We start from the raw sequence: 26,648 nt of genomic DNA on the forward strand, positions 1-26,648 counted from the left end.
CCATTTTAAATAACCTGGTCCCTTCCAACCTGGTATTTTTATGACTTTAGAATAACCCCTTTAAAATGCTACTCAGGATGAACATTAATTTTAATTATAAATATTGAGTTTCTAAGTGAGATGCTATTATTTCTGACAGCAGAGTTTCAAGTAATGGTTACTATGAAAAAGACAACCAGAAATGTGTAGTTGCTATTTCTCCATCAGTAATGAAATCGTGTGATTTGTAAAACACTACATTGTTATTCTGCCTTGCAGCTGACTGAGACAAAAGTGTACATGCTTTAGAAACATAAAATAGAGCAAATGTTTGTAAGTCTAGTAACTTCTTGGTTTTATACCAGAGCAGGATAGAACACGTACCTTTCTTCCCCCTGTGTTTATGCGAAGTGGAGTTAGGAAGGGATCAAAAATCATATGGCTGGTTTCAATATTGACAGGTGACTGTCTTTTCCCAACAGAGCAAAGATTCCAAGCTGAGTTCACCAAACCCCAAAAGGAGGGAACTGCAAAATATAAAGAAGTGCAAGTTTAAGAAAAGTCTGGAAAGATGAGAGAAATACATGCAAGGCAGATGGCTAGATAATTAAACTTGTCATATTGTCTGCTCACACACACTGAAACTGAAAACAGGCAAAATCACCTAATATTTGAAATGTAAAACTTCATGCACAAAGACCAAAGCATATTGTTTCATATGGTTTTGTATCCAAATAGAAGGTTGATTGTGTTTTTTTTCTTTTGAAGGTATCTAGATGTAATCCCACATCCAATCATAAGTAGCTCCTTTCCTGTTAGTATTACAGAATATTTACTGAGCAATAGCATTAGTCCTTTTGCTAATTTTGCACACATTCAGCGTGTCCATGGACTGAAACCATCCTATTCTACTCTACATTTTGAAAGTCTTCATATTTACAAGAAATCACTAAAACCCTCAGTATTATTATAAGGGAAACTCATATGTCGTGGTTCCAGAGAACAGGCCTGCTCTCTAGACAGGTTCTACTGATTTCTCTTCCATTCACCTAAACCTTTCTTTAGTCTAAGTTTTGATCTAAAAAAATGTTGTTGGAAAAGCCATACTCTGGTGGTAAAGGATAGTTCCTTCCCTACACGTGCTTGGAACATGGAAGTGAGTTACTTTCTGTACCCCTAACTGGAAAAAAAATGTGATGCAACACTATACTACTTCTTATCAGGTACCTGCAGGCTGAAAGTTATATTGCATCGGACCTGCAATTTATAGACAAGTACAACCTGAACTTCTCTTTGGGTGCTGAAAAAATTTCTTACTAAATGAGTAAAGAGCAAGTAACAAGGTACACAAAGGACACATTTATATTCAGGTCTCTACACTGTCCCTGTCTGAAATGTATAAGGTAACTTTGACTTTATCAGGATTATTCTGCACTTTTATGTGGCAGGTGGAAATTTCAGTGATGCAAATGTTGATGCCTTTCTTCGCTTTATTCTTTTTACATGCTGCTAGAAGTTTTCATCATCTTTATCCTCAAACCATTCTTCTAATTTACAAACTATGTGACAAAGCCTGTAGATCTAGGCTGGGGAATGGGTTGTGCCTGATGCCTGGGCAGGGGCTCAGGTGTTTTTCCCAGAGGGCAGAGCTGAAAACAACCCATCAGCTGCTCATTAAAAGCTTTTTGGTTGCTGTTGCTGGTTGTGTGCTGGGTTCTGCAGTGTGACTGCTTGGTTCTGTTTGTAGTTTTTGCTATTCTAATGGGAGCTACAGAGAGTTTTGGCTGCATTTGAACTTTTGGGCTGTAGTAGACTTAACCCAATGGGAAGATGGTCCCTGGAGGAGAGACAGGTGGAAGTGGCTCATCTTGGTGAGTGTTTTCCTATTGTGTTTTACAGGACAATTCAGTTCTTTCTGCCCTCAAAGTTTGAGTGTACTCAGGTATAAAACTTTGGTTGGGTTAATGTATAGCTTCATGTAAGATTTCTACAAAAGCAAATAAATGTTAAGGCTATTTTTAGGCTATTGCTTGCATGGCAAAACTTCAGCATGAGTGTCTACACAGAAGCTACGGAAGTGTTCTGCAGTTGTTGAGTATCTGCCTGAAGTTCATAAGCTGTTGTCCACAGATACTACTTTTACTCCTAAGTATCTGAAAACTCAGTTTTTGGCTGAAGCTGCCTCTTTCCCTGTGCTGGCTTGTCTGCATCTACAGGTGCTACGCTTGCAGGTGAACACAAACAGCCCTGCAGGGATCCAAGCGATACAGCCACAACTGACATGTTACAGCTAGCAAACTTAGTTTCCTTGCATACAATTTCGAAGTAAACATGTGTTATTAATACTTTAAATTGACCAGTGAAATACCTTTTTCTAACACCTGACATGGACAAGCAAATCAGCTCACATGCAGAGCCCCAGAAGGGTGACTACTCTTTGCATGTGCTGCAGGAAATCTGTGAGGGATCACAGTGTAATGTTCTATGACTCTGGGAAAGCAAAGAGCAGCTTTGCACCCCATATAGCTATTTGCTATAGCACCCCAAAAGGCTAAAATGGCAGATGCCCACATCAAATCATGTCAGTAGTCTTTCATGTGAATAATAAACCCTGGTTGCATCCACCCCACAGAGGGTCAGATGGGAGGCCTTTAAATCAAGCAAAGCCTTGTGTGATAAGGAAAATGAACAGGCAGCATGGTCTTAAAAATATATTTGGCTTCTGTTTACCCTCCCAATGAATTCCCACTTCCACTGGGGACTTGCAAGACTACAGAAGTTCCCAGAGTGTGCTAAATAATAGTGCTAATGCTTTGAAATGGGAATAAAGAAACGTTAGTGCAATTAAAAATAAAGCAGAGCATGCTTAATTATTTGTGCTTTTTCTTCAGAGAAATACCACAGGATCTTCAGTTTCTGTCAGAGAAAATCCCTGTTTATGCAGAAGCCTAAAATAAAAGTGTAGGTTAATTGAGGCAGCCTGGTTTCCCTGGATAAATCCCCCTGTGTTTTTATTAAAAAAAGATAAATTAATGATAAAAATAAATGAATGATGAAACTGTAGAGTTGTGGGTTCAAGAGGGAAAACATTAAAAGGGAAATCTGTGTCTTGAATGGTTTCCAGTATTATTAAAGAAGATCCGGGCAGAAGTACTCTTGATATTGGTAAAACAATTCTTTAGCAAGCTGTTTAAAAATAAACCAACTCGATCGGGTAAGTGCAATAAAATGGCAAGTTAAACAGGTTAGTCCCTTATGTTTAAGTTCATACGAGTTAAAGAGTTTGTGATGCAACTGGGTTGTCCCGGAAAAGCTTTACTGGAAAATAGCTGCTGTGAGAAGATCACAGAATCTCAGACTGGTTTGGGTTGGAAAGGACCTTATGATCATTAAGATCATTCAGTTCCACCTCCCTGCCATGGGCAGGGACATGTCACAGTAGTCCAGGTTGCTCCAAGCCCTATCCAGCCTGGCCTTGAGCACTGCCAGGGATGGAGCATTTGCCACTTCTTTGGAACACCCAGTGTCTCACCACCCACACAGTAAAGAAATATTTCCTTATATCTAACCTGCTTAAGTTTAAACCCATTACCCCTTGTGCAATAAAGCTATAGAAGCCCTTCCTGTAATATTTGACCTCCCTGGCCAGACTCAGTTCTAACTGGGCCTTATCTTTCCTATACCTCATCACTAACTTCATGAACAACACCCCTGTATTCTCCACAAGCCATCTGTCTTCACTTCCACCTTCTATAAGCTTTCTTTTTCCTTCTGAGTTTTCTCAGCAGCCCCTTATCCATCCATGGAGGCCTCCTGGCCTTCCTGCCCTGTTTCCTTCTGGTCGGCATGTTTTACAATGGTATTTCTGTTTTTGACAGGGAGCCCCTGCACTCTGTACACTGCCTGTCACACCAGCTGAGCGCCAGGAAGTCAAGAAGGTGGAGCTCCAATACTGCGATGCTGCGCTGCAAAGGTTACACTTGTCACCTGGACATGTAAGTCTGTGTTGAAATCCTTGATTTCTTACATGCCTAGGGAGCTCATGCTAAGAATGTCTCCAGTGTGTGCTTGTTGCTAGGTCTGTTATGTCTGGCTAAACAAAGAGGAAGTGTAGCAATGGAAAACTTATCCCGGTGATTGGAGTGACTTTGCTTATGCTTCTTCAGCTGCAGGTTAATTAAGGCTGACTGACCTCTGATTGCACACCTAAGTTAACCAGTGGATGGGGATATTATGCAATATTAATATCTGATTACGTTTAATTAATGTAATTAGTGCTGCTGCTTAGATGCTCAAAGTAATAGAAAAGTATTCAGAACCATAATGGAAAAATCCAAGAAGGCTTCATGTAGGAAACCAAGGCTTAAATTAAACACATGGCCTTAGTTAACTGTTTAGTCTAAACAGATGAGTGCACTGAACATAGGAAAACATATTAAAACATGTATTATGATTCCAGCTTAGCTAACAGACATGAGTCCACTAAGGGTCAAGTCATTAATGAAACAGTATCTCACTCCCCACGATTGCGTTGGGTTTCCATTAAAATCTAGTTATGTATAAATGGGAATACGCTGCATCTTTGTGTGTGTGTATTTCTGAAGCATTTTAGGCAGAAGCCTTGCTCCTGAGCTGTGCAGGAACTAGTTGGCATGCAGCTCACATACTACCTTACAATCTCATTTAACAAGGTTCTCTAGCTATGGTTATACTACCAGAAGTTTCTCTATACTGATCATGTCATCTCTGCCTTCGTCAATAAATCCCTGTAAATTTATATTGCTTGAGAGCTGATTTGTTGCAAACATGTTACATAGAAATAAGGTGATAAGTTTTTGGCTGATCACTGTCGTGCCTTCCACCGTCTCATAACAGAAAGAAAACTGGATAAATCCAAACTTTATTTCCTCTATTTGTTGGCACACGACAGACAAGAAACTTTGTGTGATACGATGAGGGGGACTGCTTATATTTTATACCTATACAAAAATCTCTGATGTCCTTATTCAGCCTCTATCTTATTGCAGCTGCTCTTTTTTTTTTCAATTTACTGGAAACAATTTATATTGAGATGTATGAAGATGCTCTAGTATCAGCACGACACAATAGAATGAGGGATTCTGATGGCTTTTGCCAAACCTATGCATAACAACAGTGAAATAATAGCAGCTAGAAGATAAAGCAAAGATTGAATGCTGTTCTCCTAGTGATGAGTACCAAGGATTTGCCAAAATAAACACAAGCTTCCCCTCTCCAGAGAAAAGCAGTGCGTGAACACTGTCCCTTAAGGATGCCCTCCTGTGGGTACAGCAAACCTGCATTTAAGCATAATGGTACTGTCTGTAGCGTGTGCTGATGGACAAGTCTGCATCCATGCTGGGAGAGGAGGCAGTAGTTTTCCCAGCATGGGATCAGAGGTGCATGCTGTGTACATCTTAATGACTTTATCTAAGAAATAAAATGGTGCTAGACTCAAGAGGTCCAGGTCGCGAAAGGGATGTGGATGGTTAAGCGGTATCTCCTCATAACTTGTCTGGCTGTTGAGGGCTTATTTACATAAAAATGTCTCAGAGTTCTGTCCCATGCTCTGTTTCTCCATCTTGGTCTTAGCAAAGCCATGAAGAGTTTGTAGCTAGAATCCAGTTTTTATGGTGCTTATTTTTATAGGTGCTTATTTTTCCCAAGGTATCTGCTACTGGTCAGTGTCAATAATAGCAGATGGAGTCTAGTCAAGACAGTAAAGTTATTTGTGTTGTTCTGCACTGAGACTGTGACTTCCTCTTTGAAGTTTGCTCAACTTCCCAGAGCACAGATTCTCTGAATTCATGTTACTCTAAAGTTCATGTAAGCTTGTTCATGCAGCAGATCCTTGTTTATATATTTAAGCTTTAGCATCAGCCCTGGCGATAGCATAAAACACAATCAGATTGTATTTGTGCAGCAATTATTCTTGCCCTGTGTAATTACTGGTCCCTCAGATAAAATCTCAAGCTACTTTATTGAAGCTGGGAATTGAAACCACAGAGAGAATCAGCTATCTATGTACATCAATAAAGCAGTCCATTAATTATTTCCACCTACTCAACTTGAAGAAAATTACCATACTAATGCCTCTGGATAACCACACGACCTGCTCTGCTTCTACATAAAAGCCAAACATAAAGTCATAGCAGCTTTGAGAGATAAATTGGGAACACCAAAGAAATAAGAGAGTACAGAATGGCATTCATGTAAGCAATTGGTCACAGAAATCTCCAGACTGCAGTAATATTAGACAGTATCACAATGGTTTCAAATTTGAGAACTGAAAGCATTCTGGTTTCTTTCCAAGAAGCAGAAAGTTGATAGCTGGAGTATATCCTCCAGAGTAAGACAGCATCGCTATTAGTGAAAAAATACTAAAAACTATTAAAATAGATCTTGAAACATATCAAAAAATGAAAATTGTGAAGAACTCTAGCAGCATCCTGTTACATACTGCTCATTCCATAGTTTTCAAATGTCATCTTCCCTCTGTATGAAGGGTTCTCAATGACAGGAGAAGTTCAACAACTGCACAGGCTAAACAAGAAAGAACAGAAAACTGAGAGAGGGAAATGAGAAGTTAAGATTCTGGGGAGAGATTTTCTCTCAAAACGTGTTAGTTTCTTGCTATGCCTTTAACAGAAACATCTTGCAATACCCTCTTCAATTTACTTTTAAAATTATAGATGCTTATTTCTGCCTAATTAAACATTTTCTTCAATTAAGAGTATTACCTGGAAAGAAGTACTTAGCAATCACCATTAGTGACCACTAACCTTGCAAAGCTTTTCCTTATTTTAATCCACACATTTGGGATACCAGTGCAGAAAAAACTACCACTTCTTTCATTACACTGATTCCACCAGACTCATTCACTATTATAAATTACGTTAATCTTAGGGTAAAGAGCAGTTATACAACAGTATGTAATTAGCTTTTTCTCTCCCACACTGCTACACTCAAATACTACATTAATGTTTCCCCAAAATATAGGTCAGCTGTTTAAAAGGTACTCATAGATGCTTTTCATATTAGCCCTTCATTTTGCATCATTTGTATGGCAGGAGTAGGAAGGGGTGTATCTACAGGCAGAGGTATAGCCAGGTCTAAAACTAAGCTATTTCAGTAACGATCTTCTGGGGCCATGGTTACTACTGTTCTGCAAATACAATGTACTCCTTTCTCTCTGTATATCCTTTTGATTGGAATGAGTTTGGGGAAAACTCTCTTCCTGTGTCATGTTAGTAATGTTGCTGATGTTGATGGGTTTAGCATAAATGTATCTCAAGAAATGGAAATGAAAACCAATTAAAGCGTATTTGGTTTAAGGGTCAAAAAGAAACTGGGATGTTTAGTGGAACTGGCGCAGATTGCTCATTGGAATGCTGGTCCTGGGTAAAGGAAATCCTTCTCGGTAAAAGAGATAAAGACGAAAAAGGGGAGGGGATGAAGGCAACAGCTTCTTCTTTTCTCCACCCAAGGCACTGAGCATACACATGGGGCTGGATCAGTGCCTGTATCTGCCATATGCTGGGCTCCCTTATTATGTCTGCCAATGCTTGGGATGCCTGTATGAGTAACAGGATGCATCGGTTACTTGCCAATCAGCTGGCAGTTTCTAATCAAGCCTGGTCAGGCCCTCAGTCATCAATTGCTGCCAGGGTTCAACAGAATCCCCTCAAAGTGGGTAAAGAACACGTTGGCTATCACAGCTGAGGAAGTTTGCTGACACTCATTGTAATTTGTGGGGTGGAAAAGAGGGAGAGTTTGGCCTGGATTTAAATGTAGACTGAAAGGGACAAAGACGAAATGCAAAAGAGCTGAGATGGTGGTTCTGTCCTTTAAATACAGCTTTGCACTGACATGCAGGAAACCCAGATTTGAGCTATTGTATGATCCCTGGAAGTAACCTTTCCTCTTCATGTTTCTTCATCTTTTGCTCTTCTGTTTGTGCTGTGGTTCATGATGTGAAAGTGGGCACTATGGCTGTTACTATTAACTGCTCTGAGGCAGGGTGAGTGAGATCTAAGGTTCTAAAGAAGATCCAGAAGGACAGTGAAGAAAACTTCACATAGATGAAATGGAACACTGGAGAAAGTTGTTCAGAGAGAAGTAATTTGAAACTTATTGTTTTAAGGAAAGGAGAAAGACTGCCTATCCAGCAGATAATTTGAGCTCTGTTCTGTGGATTCAGCTTTATTTTAATGTCTTTGGGATACTATTGATCCTTTTGCTGAAAAGTATAAATGAAAGAAGGAAAAAAAAAACCAACCTACAGAAGACAGCATATTTATTTTATCAGAAGTGCTCATTCTGGCTATCCCAGTGCTTCACAGCATGCTGTTACTAAACCAAACATAACTCTCAGGTAGTGAGTTGGAATTTAACTACTTCTAGTAAAAGTCAGTATAGGTCTGCATATGGTTAGAACTTCCTTTGTTAGGATAAATAAAATAAAGCATCACATTCTGAAACTGCAGGGCGTTAAGGGATTCAGTTTGGACAAGGCAGGCACTGTAGCATGAGAGTTACATGTAAGGAGCACCCAGTAGGGGTTAACCAGTCCCATTCTCCAAAGCACTTGTGTGTGTGACAGCAGCCTCTTGAGAGTTTCTTGTAGCTCTGTACTACACTGGTTTTCCAGAAGACTCTTACAGCTAATGACAGCAAATAATGCAGAAATGTCCTGACTTGCAAAGACAAGTGAGGAGCAGCCAGAGAGTTCACTACTGCGCGCTGCAGTTCGTATCTGTAATGACAGTCCAAGACAGAAACACTGATGTTCTGTGCTCTCGTATTTTCTAGAGTAATCAGATTTCCCTGACCTCATTCCACCGGGCTCTGCCCCTGCCTGGGGATGCTGTTTCCACAGTGAGATTACCAAAGCTCTAACTTTGATTGTTCTTGGAAAGGCCAGAGGTCCTTAGGACAGCTGAGTAGATTGCATTTACAGGCTGGAAAGAAAGTTGTCTGGGCAATGCTGATGTCTTAGAAGTCCAATGTGGTGCTGCCAAGCCACAACTCTAAACAGTTTAGATGCATTACTACAAAATATTTTGGAGTGGAAAGAAACCCTGGCCTCTCGTCAGCTCTTGCATCAAATTATTCAGCTATCCAGTGAGTGATCTACTGCTTTTCCTAATGATAGTTACAGTCTCATGAGCTGGCATATCTGTTTTGAAAGAATCCAATCACCGCATCCTTGCTAACAGGTTGTACATGTAGTTCGTGGCACACCGTCTTTACAGATGGGCTGCTGCTGAGCACAGAAACCCACCTGATCGTTACCGGGGCGGGGGGGGGATTTTGCTCTCAAGTACCAAATGATTCATTTTAAATACTTCTGGGTTGTTTCTGCTACCCTGTGTGTACAACAGGCAGAAGTAGAACACATTTAGTGGTCCCTCTGACTTGGGATAGACCTGGCTGCATGGGAGTCCCAGTAGCTAAGGTAGAGGACTCTCACTTTCTCTCTTCACCCTTCCTCCTGATTGTCTGTATCTTGCTGTTCTCTACAAAACATGACAAACTCTTTGCACCTGAACTGCTGTCTGAGATGTAAGTGGATAGCTGAGTGCCAAGGTGTTCTTTTAGTTCATGCCACATGATCTGATTTCTGTATTCTGTGTGCACACCACAGCACACCTACCTTGCATAGGAAATGCGATGGTTTCCTATCCAGCAAATTCCTGCGTTATGAATTAGCCAAATGCCAGGTGGTAACTGATGAGTGTAAGGCTGGGTATTATTATGGTTTTCAGAAATGCTGAAATGCATTCTCTGGATTCTCTGAAATTAGGGGTGAAAATAAAGGGAGATGGAAAAGGATTTGCTTTTTCTTGAAAAACTGGGCCACTTACATAATGTGAAAATTCTGTCAGTGTGGTGTCTGGTCCAGAAAATCCCATACAAACAACATAAATACTGAATACATTCTTAAAGAGGAAAGAAACTGCACTGGTGCAGGACTATCTGTACAACCCCTACAGACCAGAGAAGAAATGACATTATTCATCTTCACCAAATGGCTGGGGAGACATCTCGTGTTGTACACATCCTCCCTCTTCCAACTCCAAACCTGCTTCTGCTCATTAGAGACAGGCAGGTGGGTTTGTCCGTGGTCCCACTGGTTTTTGTGGCAAATGCAAGGCAGATACTACACACTTACATTTTTGCATACCTATTACTCAAACAAGCTTTCTGGATTTAATATGGACTTGCCATTATTAGGAACTCCTCTCCCATTGGATTAATTGCCATATCTGTTGTTCAAATAGCCTGAATTCTGTCTAATGGCAAGGTCATGTTTCACACCTTTTGTTCCATTAATGCATTCAGTTTTGCATTATGCTGTGAGTTTGAGCTTCCCAACAACCTTGCTGATCTTGCTGAGGCTGCTTTTGGAGAGAGATACAGCAAATGAAACTGCTGAGCTCTGCTGTCAGTGAGGAAACATTCTGCAAATATATTGGTTTTCACAAGGCTGTGAAGGTTCTTAAATACTCACGTAAATGTGTGCTTAATGATACCAGTAAGTGTTTTCTCATCTACTTTGAAGTTTGTGCATTTGCAGTCAAACACAGAGAAATGCTCTGCAGCATCCCATCAGACAGGCTAACTGGGAAGGTTCTCAAGCTGGTTTTTTTCTGCAAACAACCCCCCCTCAAACCCCTCCACTCTCCCAGCCCCGCGAAATGCATCAGCAAGAATTGATGCAGGTAATGGGCAAGGGGTGGACTCTCCCTCTTGATGTAAGATAGGGTTTGGAAATGCGCTGCTCTGCTGCCATCAGTGCGTGAAAATAGAAGCGCATTGCCTTGATGTGGAAAGCCAACAGGAATAACAGAGTTGTGAATGTCAGGTGTGTACTCAAGGTTAGATCAAACAGCCACTGCAAGGAGAACCCTTTATTATTTCCAACTAGCTATTCCACAAACCATGACTGAAAAGGTGTTTAGCACAGCAGTAATCTTTCCAGAACCCTTCCTTAGCCAGCTGTTTTCTTAAGCTATGGGTATGCATGCATGTCTCATACTACTGCCAATCACAGAGGACAAAAAATGTGCTCATCTGACCGCTGCTGGCAGGTGGCAGAAGTTTGTAAGGCAGTAACCATGTGCCATTTTCTTTCTGTGGCTTGTAATGACTTATTTCATCTTGTGAAAAATGACAGTAGCAAGTACACCATTTATGTGAGAATTACATCAGTGCATGAGCATCATCCAATATGCAAGGCTCCACCTTGAAGCCCACTGCAGCAGCACTCACTGTTTTAGCAAGGCAGTTAGAGCCCAGTCAGAGATGTAATGCACAAAACACAGAATTGTAAAATCTAACAGAGGCACAAGACCATAATCTGCTTCCCAGTGTGTCAGAGAGAGAACAGAGGGCCAGCAGCTCTAGAACACTCCCAACAGCTTATTTCTCTCTGCCAGAGATTCTAACACCTCAGAAGGAATGAACATCAATTGTTTCCAAGGGAGATGTATAAAAGGTAATGTATGTTGCCTTTCTGGCAGCAAAGATTCACTGGAAGATAGTGCCTTGGAGGCTTTATTACTTGTGACCTTCACACAGAACTGAACACACCTTATTTTCTGAATAATTTCAGCCTGTGGATACAGCATTTGATGGTCTTTCAAGCAGTAGAAGAATAAAATCACACCTTCCTTGAGAAAGAGGTTTCCAAAGGAAAGTATTAAATGGCTACATCCAAATGGAGTAGGACATTTACGGCTATGCATGTGGAAAAGGCTGCAAAGACTAAAAGTACCCTCTCAAAGATCCCAGCTCCTAAATCCTAACATTTATTACAAATATGATTATCAAATACACCTGATAATAAAAAAAGCCCCTTTGCCTAGAGGGAAAATCTGCAGCCTCATTATAACTGAGAATATAAGTTGACCTCTGTGGTGCAGGCTTGATAACACTTCTAGAAATCAAAATATGAACAGAGTAATCCTGGAAACAGGACTAACTGAACTAGTTCATGGTAATTCCTTGGGCTTTGGAACTAACAGTTCTTCACCTTTCCTACCTGTTTTTTATTTTTCTTTTTAAGAAAACATTTCTTCTGACTTAAATTTCCATTTGATATTTCAGTTTTAATTTGAATTAGGTGAATAAATATACTGAGGTAGACATTCTTTCTGACCCAACAAAGAAACTGTACCCGTCAAAATGTCATTTAGAACTATAACCAACTAGTTCTACATATTGGCCAGTGTTTTCCATCAGTGCACCAGGCTGGCTTTAACACTAGCAAAAACCAGAGTATGCGTTTTTAAACACAAAGTTTGTGCTCTTAATGAAAAAGTGAACACAAACTGTGCTAGTCATGAACACAACACTTATCTATAACAGCCTCATGTGTTTCAGGTATATGGCAACGTGCTTTAGCATTATTTATGCACTTCTGGTAGAAATAATATCCAGAAGGCTTAGTAAGTACAGATTAGCTATCTTTAGTGTTCTTGCTTCTGTTTAAATATCCTCTAACACAAAGCTACCATAGCTAAGTCAGTAACCATAAATCCTATTAAAATTGCCGTGTACAAATACCCACTTGCTGTAGATGAAGCTTACTCTCAGTGGGTTTTTCCAGTATGACCTGGCCAAATAAAGGAAAGTAAACACCAGGCTTACAATCAAAATTGTCTTTCTTTCCAGTTTACTTACCTGAGGTTCTGCACTGTTCCAACCACACAGGAAATGGAATGATTTTTTGGAGACATGATAGGAGAAAAAGGATTTACTTTTTTTTCCTTTAAGCAAAGCTTTCTATCTTGATCTCTCACAACAATACATACAATGACCTTTCTGTGTGAGCTTTAAGAAAGGTATTTCAAGAATCAAACCAATTCAGTTCCTAGCCTGCATTTCAAGCAGCTGTATAAATTTTGCTGAACTGTAACGGTCCACGCTGAAATAAAAATCCCTCTTGGTTTGCATTCATGTTAACAGAAGAGCAACAGTGGCTTAGCAACAAGCTGTGTGCAGTGACTAAACTTATTTCAGTCTGTGTGCCTAGCTTCTTTAACAGAAAAGACTGAATATGGAAAGTGCTTATTACAGATATATTTAAGTAAAAAGTTGAACAGGAATCACAAGACCTTAGCAAAACAAAACAATACTTCTTGTGGCTAGTGTTAGCAACATTGTCTTCCTAATTCCTGTTATCTTCGTAATAGCTATTTAATTGTGGTGCACAAGAAAAGGGTAAAGTCTGAGTCCCGCAGTTAGGTGATTGTCACTGGAAGCTTCATCTACATCAATAGTGATGCTTTTCCTTTGTTCTGCACTATTAGCTGTTGTCAGCCAGGGTAACGGATATATCTATTATGCTGCCAAAGGAAACCAGCAGAGCAGTATAATGACAATTCCTGGAGCACTTATAACCAGCCTACTACCTAATGTACAAGAGGACTATTAATTTATTTTCTGTAGCATTAACTGTGGCCAATTTAATAACAAAATGGTCTCTATACATCATTTCCTGGGACTTGGCCCAGTGATTTGCTCTTCAGTTGTAGGATGTGAAGTTATAGTTTTGCTATATTTGCATGTGAGATATTTCAGCACCAGAACAGTGACTGGTGTTCAAGTTACTCCACTGACTTGCTACGATTGTCACAGAATCATAGAATGGTTTGGGTTGGAAAGGACCTGAAGATCATCCAGTTCCAACCCCCTGCCATGGGCAGGGACACCTCACACCAGACCATGTTACCGTTGTCATTTTTCATAACAATCACTCTTTTGAACCTCAGTGTGAGGATTTCAGTGGCAACACATCCCAAGCTTGAAAATCTTAACAGCTTTAAAAGGAAACAAATTGAGCACTGAGTATTTCCTAACAAGAAAGAAGTAGCGAACAACAGCATATTATCTGACTTTGCCGAAAAGAGTTTACTCTTGGTGATTCAGAATGGATGTCTTACAGGTTGTTTTTTGGGTGGAAAAACATCCAGTTTTAGATCATCTGAAGTTCCCTCCTGGTTTTGTGTGTGTTTCAAAAAATTCTCATCATTTCTTAAGTAAAATGTTCTTTCACATTTGTTTTCCCCAGCAAAGCCACAGTTACCAAGTTATGCCTTTCTCATCTGGCTGAAACATTTATATTAAAGTACAATTAGTGCTTGTAGTCAAGTGCCTCCCTGAATTAGATACAGTCTGAATACACATCACTTGCCAAAAAATGCATTATCACATCTAATTCCGAATTTATGCTTCATGTCTTTTAAAACCCCTGAAGTTCGCCCAAAAGTAACTTCTCCTTTTTGGCATGTTTCATGCTTGTTCAATTTTTGCTATGTAGCACATAAAAACAAAGTTGCAGATGGCTGAGAAAGAATCTGTACTTTTGCTCACACAATTGAGTTTGCCCATTTTCAGTTTCTCTTCCTTCGAAAAACACACTCCAATTTGCAGGATGAAAGCCTCCACAAACTGTAACCTTTGGGAAATCCCATCTGAAGTTTCTTGCTGCCACCATTGGTGGAAGGAATTTGTGATGCATTTTAAATCAAAAGTTCTTATGAAATGCTGTCTGGATAAAGCAGTTCAGATGGACTGCCTAACGTACAAGTCCACAGCAGTCATTGTGGACCTGCCTGGGTTTCTCCATCGATCATGAAGTCTCCAGTTCTAGGATCTTTGAAAAAGTAGGAAGCACAGTTTTTGTAGCTTAGTGAAGTTTCCTTATGATCTCTTTTCCCTGAAGTAACACTCAAAACTCCTTAAAAGTCTGAAAATACTCTGTAACTCATTAAGCAGATGAACTTCATTTTCTGCATTACTTCAAGGCAACCGCTACTTTTCATAGGCTGAAAACTCACATTTAAAACAGATGTTAACAGTATTAAAACCCCAATACGTGTTGATGGACTCAGTCTTTCTCCTGGGAGTTATAAATTATGTGCATTTCAGAGATGGCTTTTCAACACATCCATTACCTATCTCCTTCTAACTGCTCATGAGTTGCACTTCCTGGTAAAATCATGCTTGGTCCCTCTGTAACAGAAGAGAATATGCTTCTGCTCAGATTTTCACACTCATGTAAAACCAGTTGCAGATTAAACCCTGGACCTTGAAAACTCATTTGGGTGTTGCAAAGCAATGGACTCCCATCCAATGAGAAAACTGCCTAACGAGGACACCCAAACCTAGGAGAAGATAATTTCCATTTCAGAGATCTGAAATGAACTCCCACTGGATCGCTGTCACAATTTGCTTTCAAGTAACATGTAAAATTTTGGGTGAATTCTGCAACTCGCTAGCCAGTATAAAGAAGAAAACTCACCTTAATACAAGATACACAGGATATTCTTATTTAGTTTCTTTTTAAGCTTAATATTATATGTTTAACTTTTTTTGTATCTAAAGTGCATGAGAATTTGACTGTAACAAACCATCTATTAGGCAACTTTTGGTGCATTACTCTGACAGATGAATGCAGATAGCTTGTGCAGTTCTGTCTGCTCTTATACTTACATACTCGTGTCTTCCCTAACTCAGCTGTAAAAAGTAGTAACTGACAGGATGCTCTGTAGTTAACATTTAGTAACACGCTCATGAGATAAAAAAGTCTTGAGATGGAAGTGTGGAAACTCAGAAGTACATTAAACTTCTCAATCTGCACATTTAGCTCCCTATTTTGTCCTTAATGAGGTTTAATTAAAAAATATGAAATTCCTGAGTTTGTCAAACAAGTTTTTAAATTCTTCTTTTTCCTAGTTCTTACCATCCCCTGTACATCAGCATCACACAATTGTAAAGAAGCCCTATTAAATTTTGCATTAGAAAACAAGTTCCACAGATCCTGAATTTGTCAATGACTGTTCTGGCCACTGACTGTACAGGAGCAGGATGCACCGGACACAATACATAAATTAATCAGGTTTCTTTACACTCCTTAAACAAGATGATATCAACATTTTGGGCTTAAGCTCAACATTAAAGAAGACATAAAATTAAGGCAGCTTCTCTGAAATTCTGCTGTAAGAGAACAGCACCTTAGAGCCTAATACTTGCCATGGCTTTTTAGAGAGCAGAATACACAAACCTTCACAGGCATGTTTCTAATCATCACTTTCACCTGTTGCCTTGACTTTTCCAGAAGGAAAAGAAATCATGATTTCAAATTCCTCTACTTTGGATCTCTGAATCTGGGTGACTCCATGCTGGGGAAACTAGGCAGGCTTCTTCAAATGCTTTCTTCATTACCAGAATGATCATCCCCTCTTAAATGCTGACAGAATCTGTCATTTTCATCTGCCCATTATTCACTGTATACATCATGCTAGTTAAAATTAACACCAATGCTTGCTTGCAGCTTGTCCTTTAACACTTACACGCAAGCCTGTCAGTTCTTCACATTAAGATACATTTGCTGTTTTCAAAATACATTCAAGCTGACTACTAATTCTACAGTCCTTGACTTCATAGGCAGTATAAACTCTTAAATGGTAATTGAGTCATCTTTCCATGAGCTGAAAAAGAGAGCAAAGTATGATGCTGCCAACAGCGTGCTGTTTGCTCAGCAGTAAAGTTTATGGAGTACCGCTTTATTCACACAAATTATTAGGTTCAGTACAGGTGGTAGGGAGATGACACACAGTCATGATGTACAGAAAATCCATACCCATTATCCAGCAGCATCTCCTAGCCTTGAGATCTGTGAATTTACAGCTGATTTTGGAGCTATAGCCCACAGTGACATTCAGCATGAAGCTTATGTCATTCCTCCTGTGCAGGGCATAAAGCTCACAAGTAGAAAAGGTCGTCAGGAGGATCTGTTTCGCATTTTTTGGATTACCATTAAAACTTCTGACACAACAGGGGTTTTCTGCCAATGTTACTATTAGGAGTACAGATGGGCAATGAGAGCGCTTTCTACATGTCTCCTCACTGCAAGTGCCCTATTCTCTACAGTGAATTGCATGAACTACTTATTCTTTTGGTTTTGAGTATGCCCAGATCATTCATAAGTCAACAGTTTGCTGCCAGCTTTTCATATCATTGACAAACCCAGTCACTGCTGAAAACTATCCTCATAACTAAGTCTTCTGTTTCCATTTTGAAGCACTTCTTGCATTAGCACTTTTCACATCATGTATTGTCTGCTCATTTTTCTGATCCATCTTTTATTTTGAATGTCACCAACAGCATCTGAGATACTGAATTACAAAGCGGTTCTTCTCTCTTTGTTGACTTTAGTGCTTAAAATGGCTGAAAGCCTGAGTGCCCCTTTGTTCTTATAAACCAGATTTTGTGCAGACGCTGTACTCTTCCTTTCAGATGATCTTTACTTTATTTTAAATAGAAGGTCAAAGGATAAAGTATGATTTAAACTTTATCAGCAGCTTTAAACTAGTTTTTCTTCAATGTGGATGTAACTCATTTTATGCTCCTTAAAGAGATGCACTTTTACCACCCGTGAGGCATCTGCACAGCACTGAACTCCTGAAAACCCGCCACCCTTATACCAGTTCTGATAACTAATTATATTGTGCCATTTTCTGTTGTTAAAACTCTTACCAAAAACATGGAAGGCAGAAATACTAACTCTAAGGAAAAGGCTCCAAACTGGTGAAGCTCTGTTTAAATTAGCAGAGTTGTGCTGACTTACTTAAAAAGTGATGGGTTGCTTCTGCGCTATTTACTGCTTTTAAAGTCCAACTTAGCCTTATCCATCTAATATCTTTTTGCTAAATCCTCAGATGGCACTCTTTGGCGAACATACAGCATAAATATCATTCCTCCTTACATAGTGCTTGATAGACCCAGATTCTCTCGTTCTCAGAACTTCTGGTTGATGTCTCTTTGCTTTCATGTATTGTGCTGCACTTCATAATCCCCACTTGTCCTCAATTGACTTGGTGACAAATTCAGTGCTAGAGCTCCCCAACACAATGACATCACTTTGAAATCAGCCTTGGCTGGTTTCATCCTGTGAACTGGGGCACTGAATGGTTATTTCACTTTTTATTTCCTTGGATTTCACATACTCCAGATAATAGGAATAATTTTCAAAAGGCAAAGTAAAGAACAGAGCCTATTCAGGTAGAGTCCAGTGTGACTTGCACGTGCTCTTCTGTCCCCCAGTACATGTTTCTGAATCATCTACAGTTCTAAATACCTTTTAAACAAAATGTGTTGGGACTCCTGAAATTGTCATGCCCTTGCTGTGTAAAAACTGTATTCCTCTGATGTCTTAATTTATTTTCTTCTGTTAAGATTAAGAAGAAATATATAAAAAAATCTATACAAAAAGCACGCTCTTCTGGTTGCTTTATAACATCATTTATCTTATTCGGATTCTTCTGACAGCTTGTAATGCTTCCAGAACTTTCAGAGAATTTTTCAACAGCTCAATCTCCTCCCGGGTGTCACAGTCTGGCCTCAATTCTCCCAGCTGAAACATGGCCAAGTGTTTTGAGGAGCAGCAGAGATTTATTTCAGAAGAGTTAAAGGTGGAATAAGCAGCATCAGGCTGCCTCCCCCTTCAGCAGTTATGTAAGGTTGAGCCTGGCTCTTCTAAAGTTTCCTAGGTGAGGTTGGCCACAGGTTCCAATGAATGTGATATAATACCAAACATTGTTTTCTCAACTTCTGAGAAGCAAATCCCTCAGCTGCAGAAAGGAAAAAAATTTGGAAACCTTTGTCTCTTGTCTCTTTCTGGAGTGAGAGAAAGCACAAGGAGAACTAGCAGCAGCTAATGGTACAGTTAGGGTTGCCCATTGTAACTGAGGGTGAGATCCTTGTTACACCAAGAAAAGCACTGACCACAATAGGAAAATGTTCTTCAAAACCAAAGCAGAAATGAATTTAGAATCCTTATTTTTCTGACTAATAGAAATACCTCTATGTCAATCTGTGATTAAAGTTAGTAAGTAAAAATGTGTCTGAAAACACATGAATACGTCATTTATAGTTACTGGTCAACAACTTGATTGATCCTAAAGACATCATCAAGAAAGTGATAAGAAATGTAACTTCTTTCTACCACTGTACACTAATTAAACTGTTTGGTGCGGAGATCAGCGTAAATAAGGAATTAGCAAACAATGATGTGAGCAGAGGATGATTTGTAATATCAGCATATTGATGCACTGGGCTCAGATCTGGTAATTTGATTGGCAGCGCTTTATTAAGTTTTGGCAGCATTTAAGTAGACTGGGAATGCTGTTCTGAAGCTCAACCACATTAATCTAAGCTCCAGCTCTCATTAATACTGATGAGTGAAGGCAGTTAATTGAATTATGTATGAAGTACTGCTGATTAAATATTTCACTCCTTGCTATAGAATTAACTCTGCTTTATTAACAGCCACTGTTGTCTCTAATAGTGAATGTCAGAGGGACCTTTTCTCAGCATCCACTTTCTCTTTTTTTTTACCATCTGTTCAGGTTGCTTCTGTATGTACCCATCGATTTCTGCTTGTACTGGCCTTTGAAAGTAATACTTCTGCTTTACCCAAATGTTGGTGTGATGCTGTAAAACTTACATTCCTTATAGGAAAAGCTTCAATTAAATCTTCCAATTAATTTTTCTCATTGACAATAGGAAAAGATTCCCCATAGCACATCCTTTTGAGTGATGAGTCTTAGGAAAGACTATTTTCATTTTATTCTGTTGCTGATTTATACGTTCTACCTTTTCCTACTCTTAAATTATTGCTCAGAACACCAGAGACACACTGTTAATGAGGGAAAGGAAAAATCCAGACACAAAATCCCAGGTTCCAAAGAAACTGTAAAGCCAGGCTTTAGAAAAGAAACCAATATCCTTTCAGGAACTTTACTGAACAACTACAAGGATTACTGTCCTCACCAGCTGGCAGACCTTTACAGTTAATCTCAATGACAGGACACCTGAAGACATCTCAGTTAGTTAGCTGTTCAAAGACAACATGACAAAAGCTAATTAGAGAGTGGCAATGGTTTAAAAACACCACCTAAAGCCTCACCATTGACAAGACACAGGAGTTACTCCTGGACCATGTTGTCAGAAGGCCAGATCTCAGAGCTCTTTCATCCTTTACGAAGACACACTATGAGTGGGCAAACACTGAAATTATGTTCACTGAAATTCAGTACTAACATACATATTAAAGAATATGGGATACAGTATGCAAAGCGTATGAAGTCACAAGCTTCCATAGATAAAAATAACAATAAGTAGTTTTAAAATATACAGTGTTGGAGGTCTGACAAAGAACTGTTATTTTCAGTGCAGAGGATGCGCAGCCCTTCCATGATCAGCCTTGTAATGTTCTAAAAAGCTTCCTGGTGATGGTCCTATTCCTGCCCGTATGTAGGATGTTTTCAGTGAAATGAAATGAAACACAGGAGTGCACAAGTGACAGTGACAGAATCCAGAAAATCTATTTGAATAGTAGCAGAGCTCAAGGATAACAAATTCTAATACATATCAAACCACAGAATTCAACATTTTCACTATTACATATTGCCTCATAATCCATTGATTTCATAAAGACAGCTGAGGAAGTGTTTTTAAAGTATCTTTGGAGAATAGAAAGCCCAAAGCAAGTAGCTTTGTATACATGTATTATGACTTCAATTTTTATTTCCACGGCTTACACTTGTGTGCCCTATGAAAATATTGTTTTATAATTAAGTTGGTGTTATAACCAGAAACAGGGAAGGAAATGCTTCTAAAATATTATTTAATGAAAGTGAATCAGACATTTCTTAATTAAAACTGCAAGAGCACCATCAGTTAGGATCAGAGGCTACAGCACAGCCTCTAATTAAGGTTATTCATTGCTTTGACATGATTTTTCCCTTGGTTTTCTCTTAATTATGATGTTCTAAAACAAAATTTCATGAATGCCAACACTGCATTTGAAACCCTGTTTCACGATACAAGTTTATGTTTTAGTATTGAGCTGTCTTTCCCAAAAGAACTAGCATGATAACAGTGATTTGCACATACAGTTGTGAATAATGGGAATGATCTGTGGATGGAGCATGGAGCTCCCAAACCCACAACATTTGAGTTTCTTCCTAATTACCTATGATGTTTTGTAACATTTGTATCATATATACACAGAAATGATACGCTGGATTGAAGCGAGTCCTTTCTCACGTAGGGGATAAGACAGCCTTGGGTTAGGACTGTTGGAAAGATCTGGGTAAGGAGGGGTGTAAAACCAGTTGAATCTGATCTAAGCTAGGGGCAAATTTCTCAGCTCACAGTGAAACCCAGAAGGTTTCACAGTGAATAACAAGAAAGGTGTCCTTAACATTATCTAGTTACAAGATACGATTAATCTTGATTTTTCTTCTAGTCAAATATGATGGTGCCACAGCCAGACTAAAATGAAAATTCAGCTTTCACAGAACTGTGAAAGATGAAGTATCGTAATCAACAGGGGACAGGAGGTCCCTCTCCGAAACATTGATTCTTTCTGTACTTTGAAGGATGGGTTCGAAGAACCCAGAACGAGGAAAAAGGGCAAACATACAAAAAATGGAGCTAGAAAATTATTTGTTCTTTGAGGTAGAATCCAAGTCACTTTGCCATTGCAAAGTTAATTTTTTTTGCTCTGGTAAATGTTAGGAGGAGAAACGGGTTTCCTGAAGACAAAAAGGACTGGATGGTGCAGTAACTTCACCCTGTTGCTTGAGGGTAAAGACTGAACATCAAAAGCTATTGGCTAAGCCCATGTAAAAATAGAATAAATGGTTACCAGTAGAGGCTGGAGAAGCGCATGTCCATAGAAGGTCCAGCTGGAATTTTGGACTGCCTATGAAAATATTGATTTCAGAGTCAGAGATGAGGAACGGATGAAGAAGAGGCTGATAGCCATCTGTGGAGGAAGCTTTGCTTCTTTCTCATGGGCTCCAGAGATCATGAAGTGCTGTGGAGGATGCCAGCTGGCCTGTTGCCATGAGGCTTCACTGTTCTGTCAAACAATCTCTGGGAAGCTTGCCCATGAAATCATAGCATATATCCCAAAACAAGTACCACTCGATACTGAAAGCTGATGAGAAGTGGGCTTTCTTTCCAAAGCTCAGACTTCTAGGGCTTCTCTTGACTGGCTGTGTTAGGGGCATGGCAGGATGAGTCTCATTAGGAATGTTGTTGACAAACACTAGAAGTGTTTACCTAGTGCTTGGTGCCTTTTCTCCCACCTTTTTGGCTTGCCTATGTGAACACTTCCACATGACCTATTCCAAAGACTATGGCTGAAGAATACCTACTAATTCACATTGTCTTGCAGATCCTGGAATCTCTTCAGTACTGTGAGGACAGATGATGGTTTCTCATGTTGACTGCTACCTTTCCATTCTCTATCAAATAGGACTGTTTCTCCAGAAGAGGTACACAGAACCCTCTTCTTTCTTGCAGAGAACTGAATCTTGAGGCTCACTATCTATTGCTTACTCTTACATTTAACCCTGTTGAACTCTCACTGAACTAACCAGATGTGAACTTGCCCATAACTAAGCTGAATGTGGTTTTTCTCCTTTCTCTGCTTTGAGGAAAGTTGCTGGAAAAGTCTTGGTAGTGTAACCCAGCAGAGAGCCCTGGTGTAGGCAGTAGGTTTCAATCAGTTGATTAGGTGCAATATTTACAAATTAGGTTCAACAAAACCACGCGGCAAGAAACCACACACATTAAGTGTAGTATTTTGTGATGAGGCCATGACAGTGCAAAAACACTACTGAGATTATGATTACAGTGACATGAAATACACACAGGCTTCCATTGCTGATGCCTTTAAATAGCTCAACACTCCTTAAGTACTTCCAGTACTTTGCCTTGTTACTTTGCGCACTGAATGGCAACACCATGCAGAGCTGAGAAACAAGAAGGTATCTGAAAACCTTAAAGATGCAAGATGCTAGTTAGTGCTTTTGGATAGGGATGCTTTGGGATGCTTTTACAACAAGGAACTCTTCATTTTAAGTATTTATAATCAGCTTGAAAATAGAGATTAGAATGGGAGCTACAGACCAGTCTTACATAATTATACATAACGTGCACCTACAGACAAAAAGGGTAGTAATTTTCACTGATAATTTCTTATTTTATACCTCATATTGCTATCATTCTGGTTGTGGTAGAATCCAAAACCACTTCCCCACATCCAGATTATTCCCCACCACCTTTATATTGTAAGATGAGATTTAGCCCCCCAGACTCTGAATTTAGAATGAGAAATACCTACAGAACACCGTGAACTCAGCAGGTGATTCATTTCCTGCTGAAGATGAATCCTAAAAGCTCAAGTACCTCCAGAAGGTCACTCCCACCTTCAGAAAACATACACAACAATTTATTTTTAGAGCTCTGTAGAAGTGCCTTGCCCACACAGTGAATTGGACATATGTTCTTGGATTGAGCTGCCAGTTTGGTGAAAGTTAAAAAATTCTGGGCTTACTGTTTGTACTAAATAAAATTTTCCATTTATTTCAGTCAAAGCAAAACCCAATTTTGCATAAAACTATTGCTCATGGACCCAGCAATCAGAGCTAAGTCTGTTGACATTCTGATGCTTCGTTGTGGGTTGCTGGTCCTCCTACAAGTACATTCCTGATTTTAGATACGGCAGCTGGATAGGACGTTTGATTAAGCACATGTTAACTTGCATTGCTAAACCAGAGTGAAAATGGTAACTCTTCCTTTCTGTTGTGATCCGCTGCACAACATGGATATGCTGTTCCTCTGTCCAAAACCTTCTATTCTTCCTTTGCTGTTCAGCAACTCTCTATCCTGTCTACACAGGAACACTGTGATGCTCGTTAGATGAGAAATGAGAGAATCAAATACCCAAACTCCTATGATCTTATAGGAAATTAATTACTTGCAGGAGATTCAATAATAGAAATATGTTCAAAATTTCTCATAGTGCACAACTTTAATGTTGGGATGTATTTTTGGAGGTGAAGGTAGAATCGGGCTGGTTTGCTGTTGGGGGTTCAGCGATTCATGTTATGTTTGAAATTTAAAATCATCCCCAATTCAAATGTCACTGAAAACATGGTTTGGTTACAAAACTCCAGATTATGTGCAAAAAGCAATGTACAAGGTATTTTACAATAGTAATATTAGTATTGTGAAGGTATGTGAAGATAAATAGAGCTGTGCATCACATGCAGCCTGGTACCCAGGTGTGATGAAACTACAAAAAAGAACACAGTAAGAATTCTTTAGAAACACTGAGAAACAGGGTAAAAGTGCCAGAGAGCCACTGCAAGTTTCCAAGATGACCCATCTTTTTGAATCTAAAAATAAGACAACAGGCTTTTGCCAATATTGCTTGGCTGATATGAATGTAAATTTATATACTACCATGCTGATTTCCTGTGTTTTTTTTCTAAGAACCTTATTTTTAAAAGCCCAAATCCTTTTAGAAAAAATTTTCACAGAAAAATGTAAAGCATTAAAAACCATAAAAGAATACATAAATAATGCCCCTTGCCAGGAGAGTGCTGGAGAAAAAGGTTGTGCATCCCAATTGTTGTTTCAATTCTAAAAAGCGATAATAAACTTTAAAAACCCAACAACCTGTAATTCTTTGTGCATCTTCATGCACAGATCTTAGTTAGCATTCAAGGAGCACTTTATCCATCTCCACACATCATAAAAATCCACTGAATTAAGCTTAGTCTTATAGTATAATTTACATCTGCTGTTCTTCAACTACCAGATGAAATTCTACAAAAGATGTATTATTTCCTGCTATTGTTACACAGCTTATTTAAGCAATGCTGTACATAAACTTTTTGTGTATCAGACATTTGAGTGCTAAATGTTAAAAACATTAAAACTCTGTATAAATATAGATGCATATACACACACGCATGTCACTATGCACCTTTAACTGGAGAGCCAGGTAGTAAAGATGTTTCTGAAAAGCATGCTTGAAAAAAAGAAATAGAAACCTATTATCAGTATGAATAGAACCATCAATTTGAGATGTTAGAGGCTACTGCAATCATCTTCTCTGGTCTTTGGCATTTTGGTTTGCACTACCAGTAGCTGAGTCTGTTTGGAAGTTTTGGTTGTTCTAGATCGAGGAAATACAAGAAGCAGAATTTGATCACTTACTATAGCAATATCGAAAGATACAGCTAGTTCTGCAGATTCTTTTTGAGTAGGTAGCTTTGTGGAGCTCTGCCAGGTGGATCAATGTCCCTGCTGAAGCTATGGGGCTCTCAGGATGAAAAAGCCAACTGAACTCATGAAAAGGCTGAAATCTGATCATTTCTGTTAAGCTTATAGTGAATTCAGACACTAACAGAACAAATTTGGGCATTAGCTCAGACAGCCAATGAGGAAAGTACTTCACTAAAATATGAATTTGCCTGCATGTTTAACACTACATTATGGACCCCTGTGCAGTTCAAGACAGATTCAAAACTCACATCAGTAAACTTTATCTCATAAACAGAGAAGAGTATGTGTTGGGCTAGACTGCTCAATACACTGTTCCTGACAGCAGATTCTAGCTATAAGAGCAAATCTATCAAGCCACAAAACAGGCTTTCCTTTACTGACACAAAACAAGACAGCAGTTCTTGTGCCATTCCTTTTGCCTTTAGTACAGAAAAACATGACAGGATAGTTCACTCTCTCTATCCAGGGATAGCAAAAGGTAGGGGTTTTGACAACTACTATGTCTATAACACATAAAGAGTAATAGAGAATGCAAAGAACCATGTTGTTATCCCCCTCCTACAGCCCAATCCCACATAGCGTTTGTAGACAGGGTACGTTACATGATTTAGTGCACTGTTTGTCTACAGAGGCAGACGCTACACAGAGGATGGTATTCTGTGGCTTAACAGAGCTTAGGAAGTGTGACTGTAGGCATGTGATTGGTAAGCAAAAACACATCTTTAAAACACTTGTGAAAATATTTTCTTATTAAAACCAGCTGATGTTATTCCAACAGCTTTGTATTTAAGAGCCTGCGACTAAGAATCCCCTCTTCTCCAATTATAAACAGCATGCTCTGCAAAATTCTCACTGTAAATATATGGCCCCGCAACAGCATTATGTACTAAGTAGCTGAAGGTGTCTTTATATACATTATGCATGAAAACCAACACAAACTCATACTGCAGAACAAGGTTAAGCAGGAAATTGAAAATTAAATGTCAGTATCTCAGTAACAGCTTCCTGAAGCAGGCAAGAAGAAAGAACATCTTTCACTTGAACCCATTTCTTCTGCCTATACTGCTTTGATATCATTTAACTTTCTCTTCTCTTTCCATTTAATATGTGGCAGTGTTTGGGAGGTGGAGGATTAATTTATACATCAGTCATTTACCCCACTTTCAACCTGTAAGAGAATAGAGAACTCTCTTCCAGGCACTAAAGTTCTTATTTAAAGATGATTTAGATACTTTGGAACTTTACAGTCAGAATTATGATGGTCTTCAGGCACTAAATGATACAACGGGTGCCTGCTGGGATCTTCTTATCTTTTTGCCTGAGCAAGTTGGATGCCCAATTCTCAGAGCCTTTTAGGAAAAACTCTGTCTTATGTACTTGGTTCCTTTTCTTTGGCCAGTTGTTTGCATTTTAAAGCACTCAAACAGAGTTTGTAGATCTGGCCATCAATCTTAAAAAGCCACTGGGACTTATACTACTAAATCAGTTCT

The 26,648-nt window shown here is 39.2% G+C and overlaps 1 protein-coding gene and 1 long non-coding RNA gene across 2 annotated transcripts in view; one reads left to right on the forward strand and one right to left on the reverse strand.

Moving 5' to 3' along the window:
* CA10 (carbonic anhydrase 10) overlaps nucleotides 1–26,648 on the reverse strand; it is a 192,311-nt gene that overhangs the window by 117,849 nt on the left and 47,814 nt on the right. The window contains exon 4 of the mRNA XM_057418512.1: nucleotides 364–506. Within this exon, the coding sequence (XP_057274495.1) occupies nucleotides 364–506 (143 nt within the window). The remainder of the gene's footprint in view (nucleotides 1–363; nucleotides 507–26,648) is intronic.
* Nucleotides 1,786–7,134, forward strand: LOC130604157 (uncharacterized). The gene is made up of 3 exons (XR_008973386.1): nucleotides 1,786–1,850; nucleotides 3,858–3,974; nucleotides 6,503–7,134. It is a non-coding gene; the product is annotated as an uncharacterized LOC130604157 (long non-coding RNA).

The sequence above is a fragment of the Pezoporus wallicus genome, unplaced genomic scaffold, assembly GCF_028554395.1.
Source record: "Pezoporus wallicus isolate ANWC-B61680 ecotype Strahan unplaced genomic scaffold, APGP_CSIRO_Pwel_v1 contig_3710, whole genome shotgun sequence".
NCBI lineage: Eukaryota > Metazoa > Chordata > Aves > Psittaciformes > Psittacidae > Pezoporus > Pezoporus wallicus.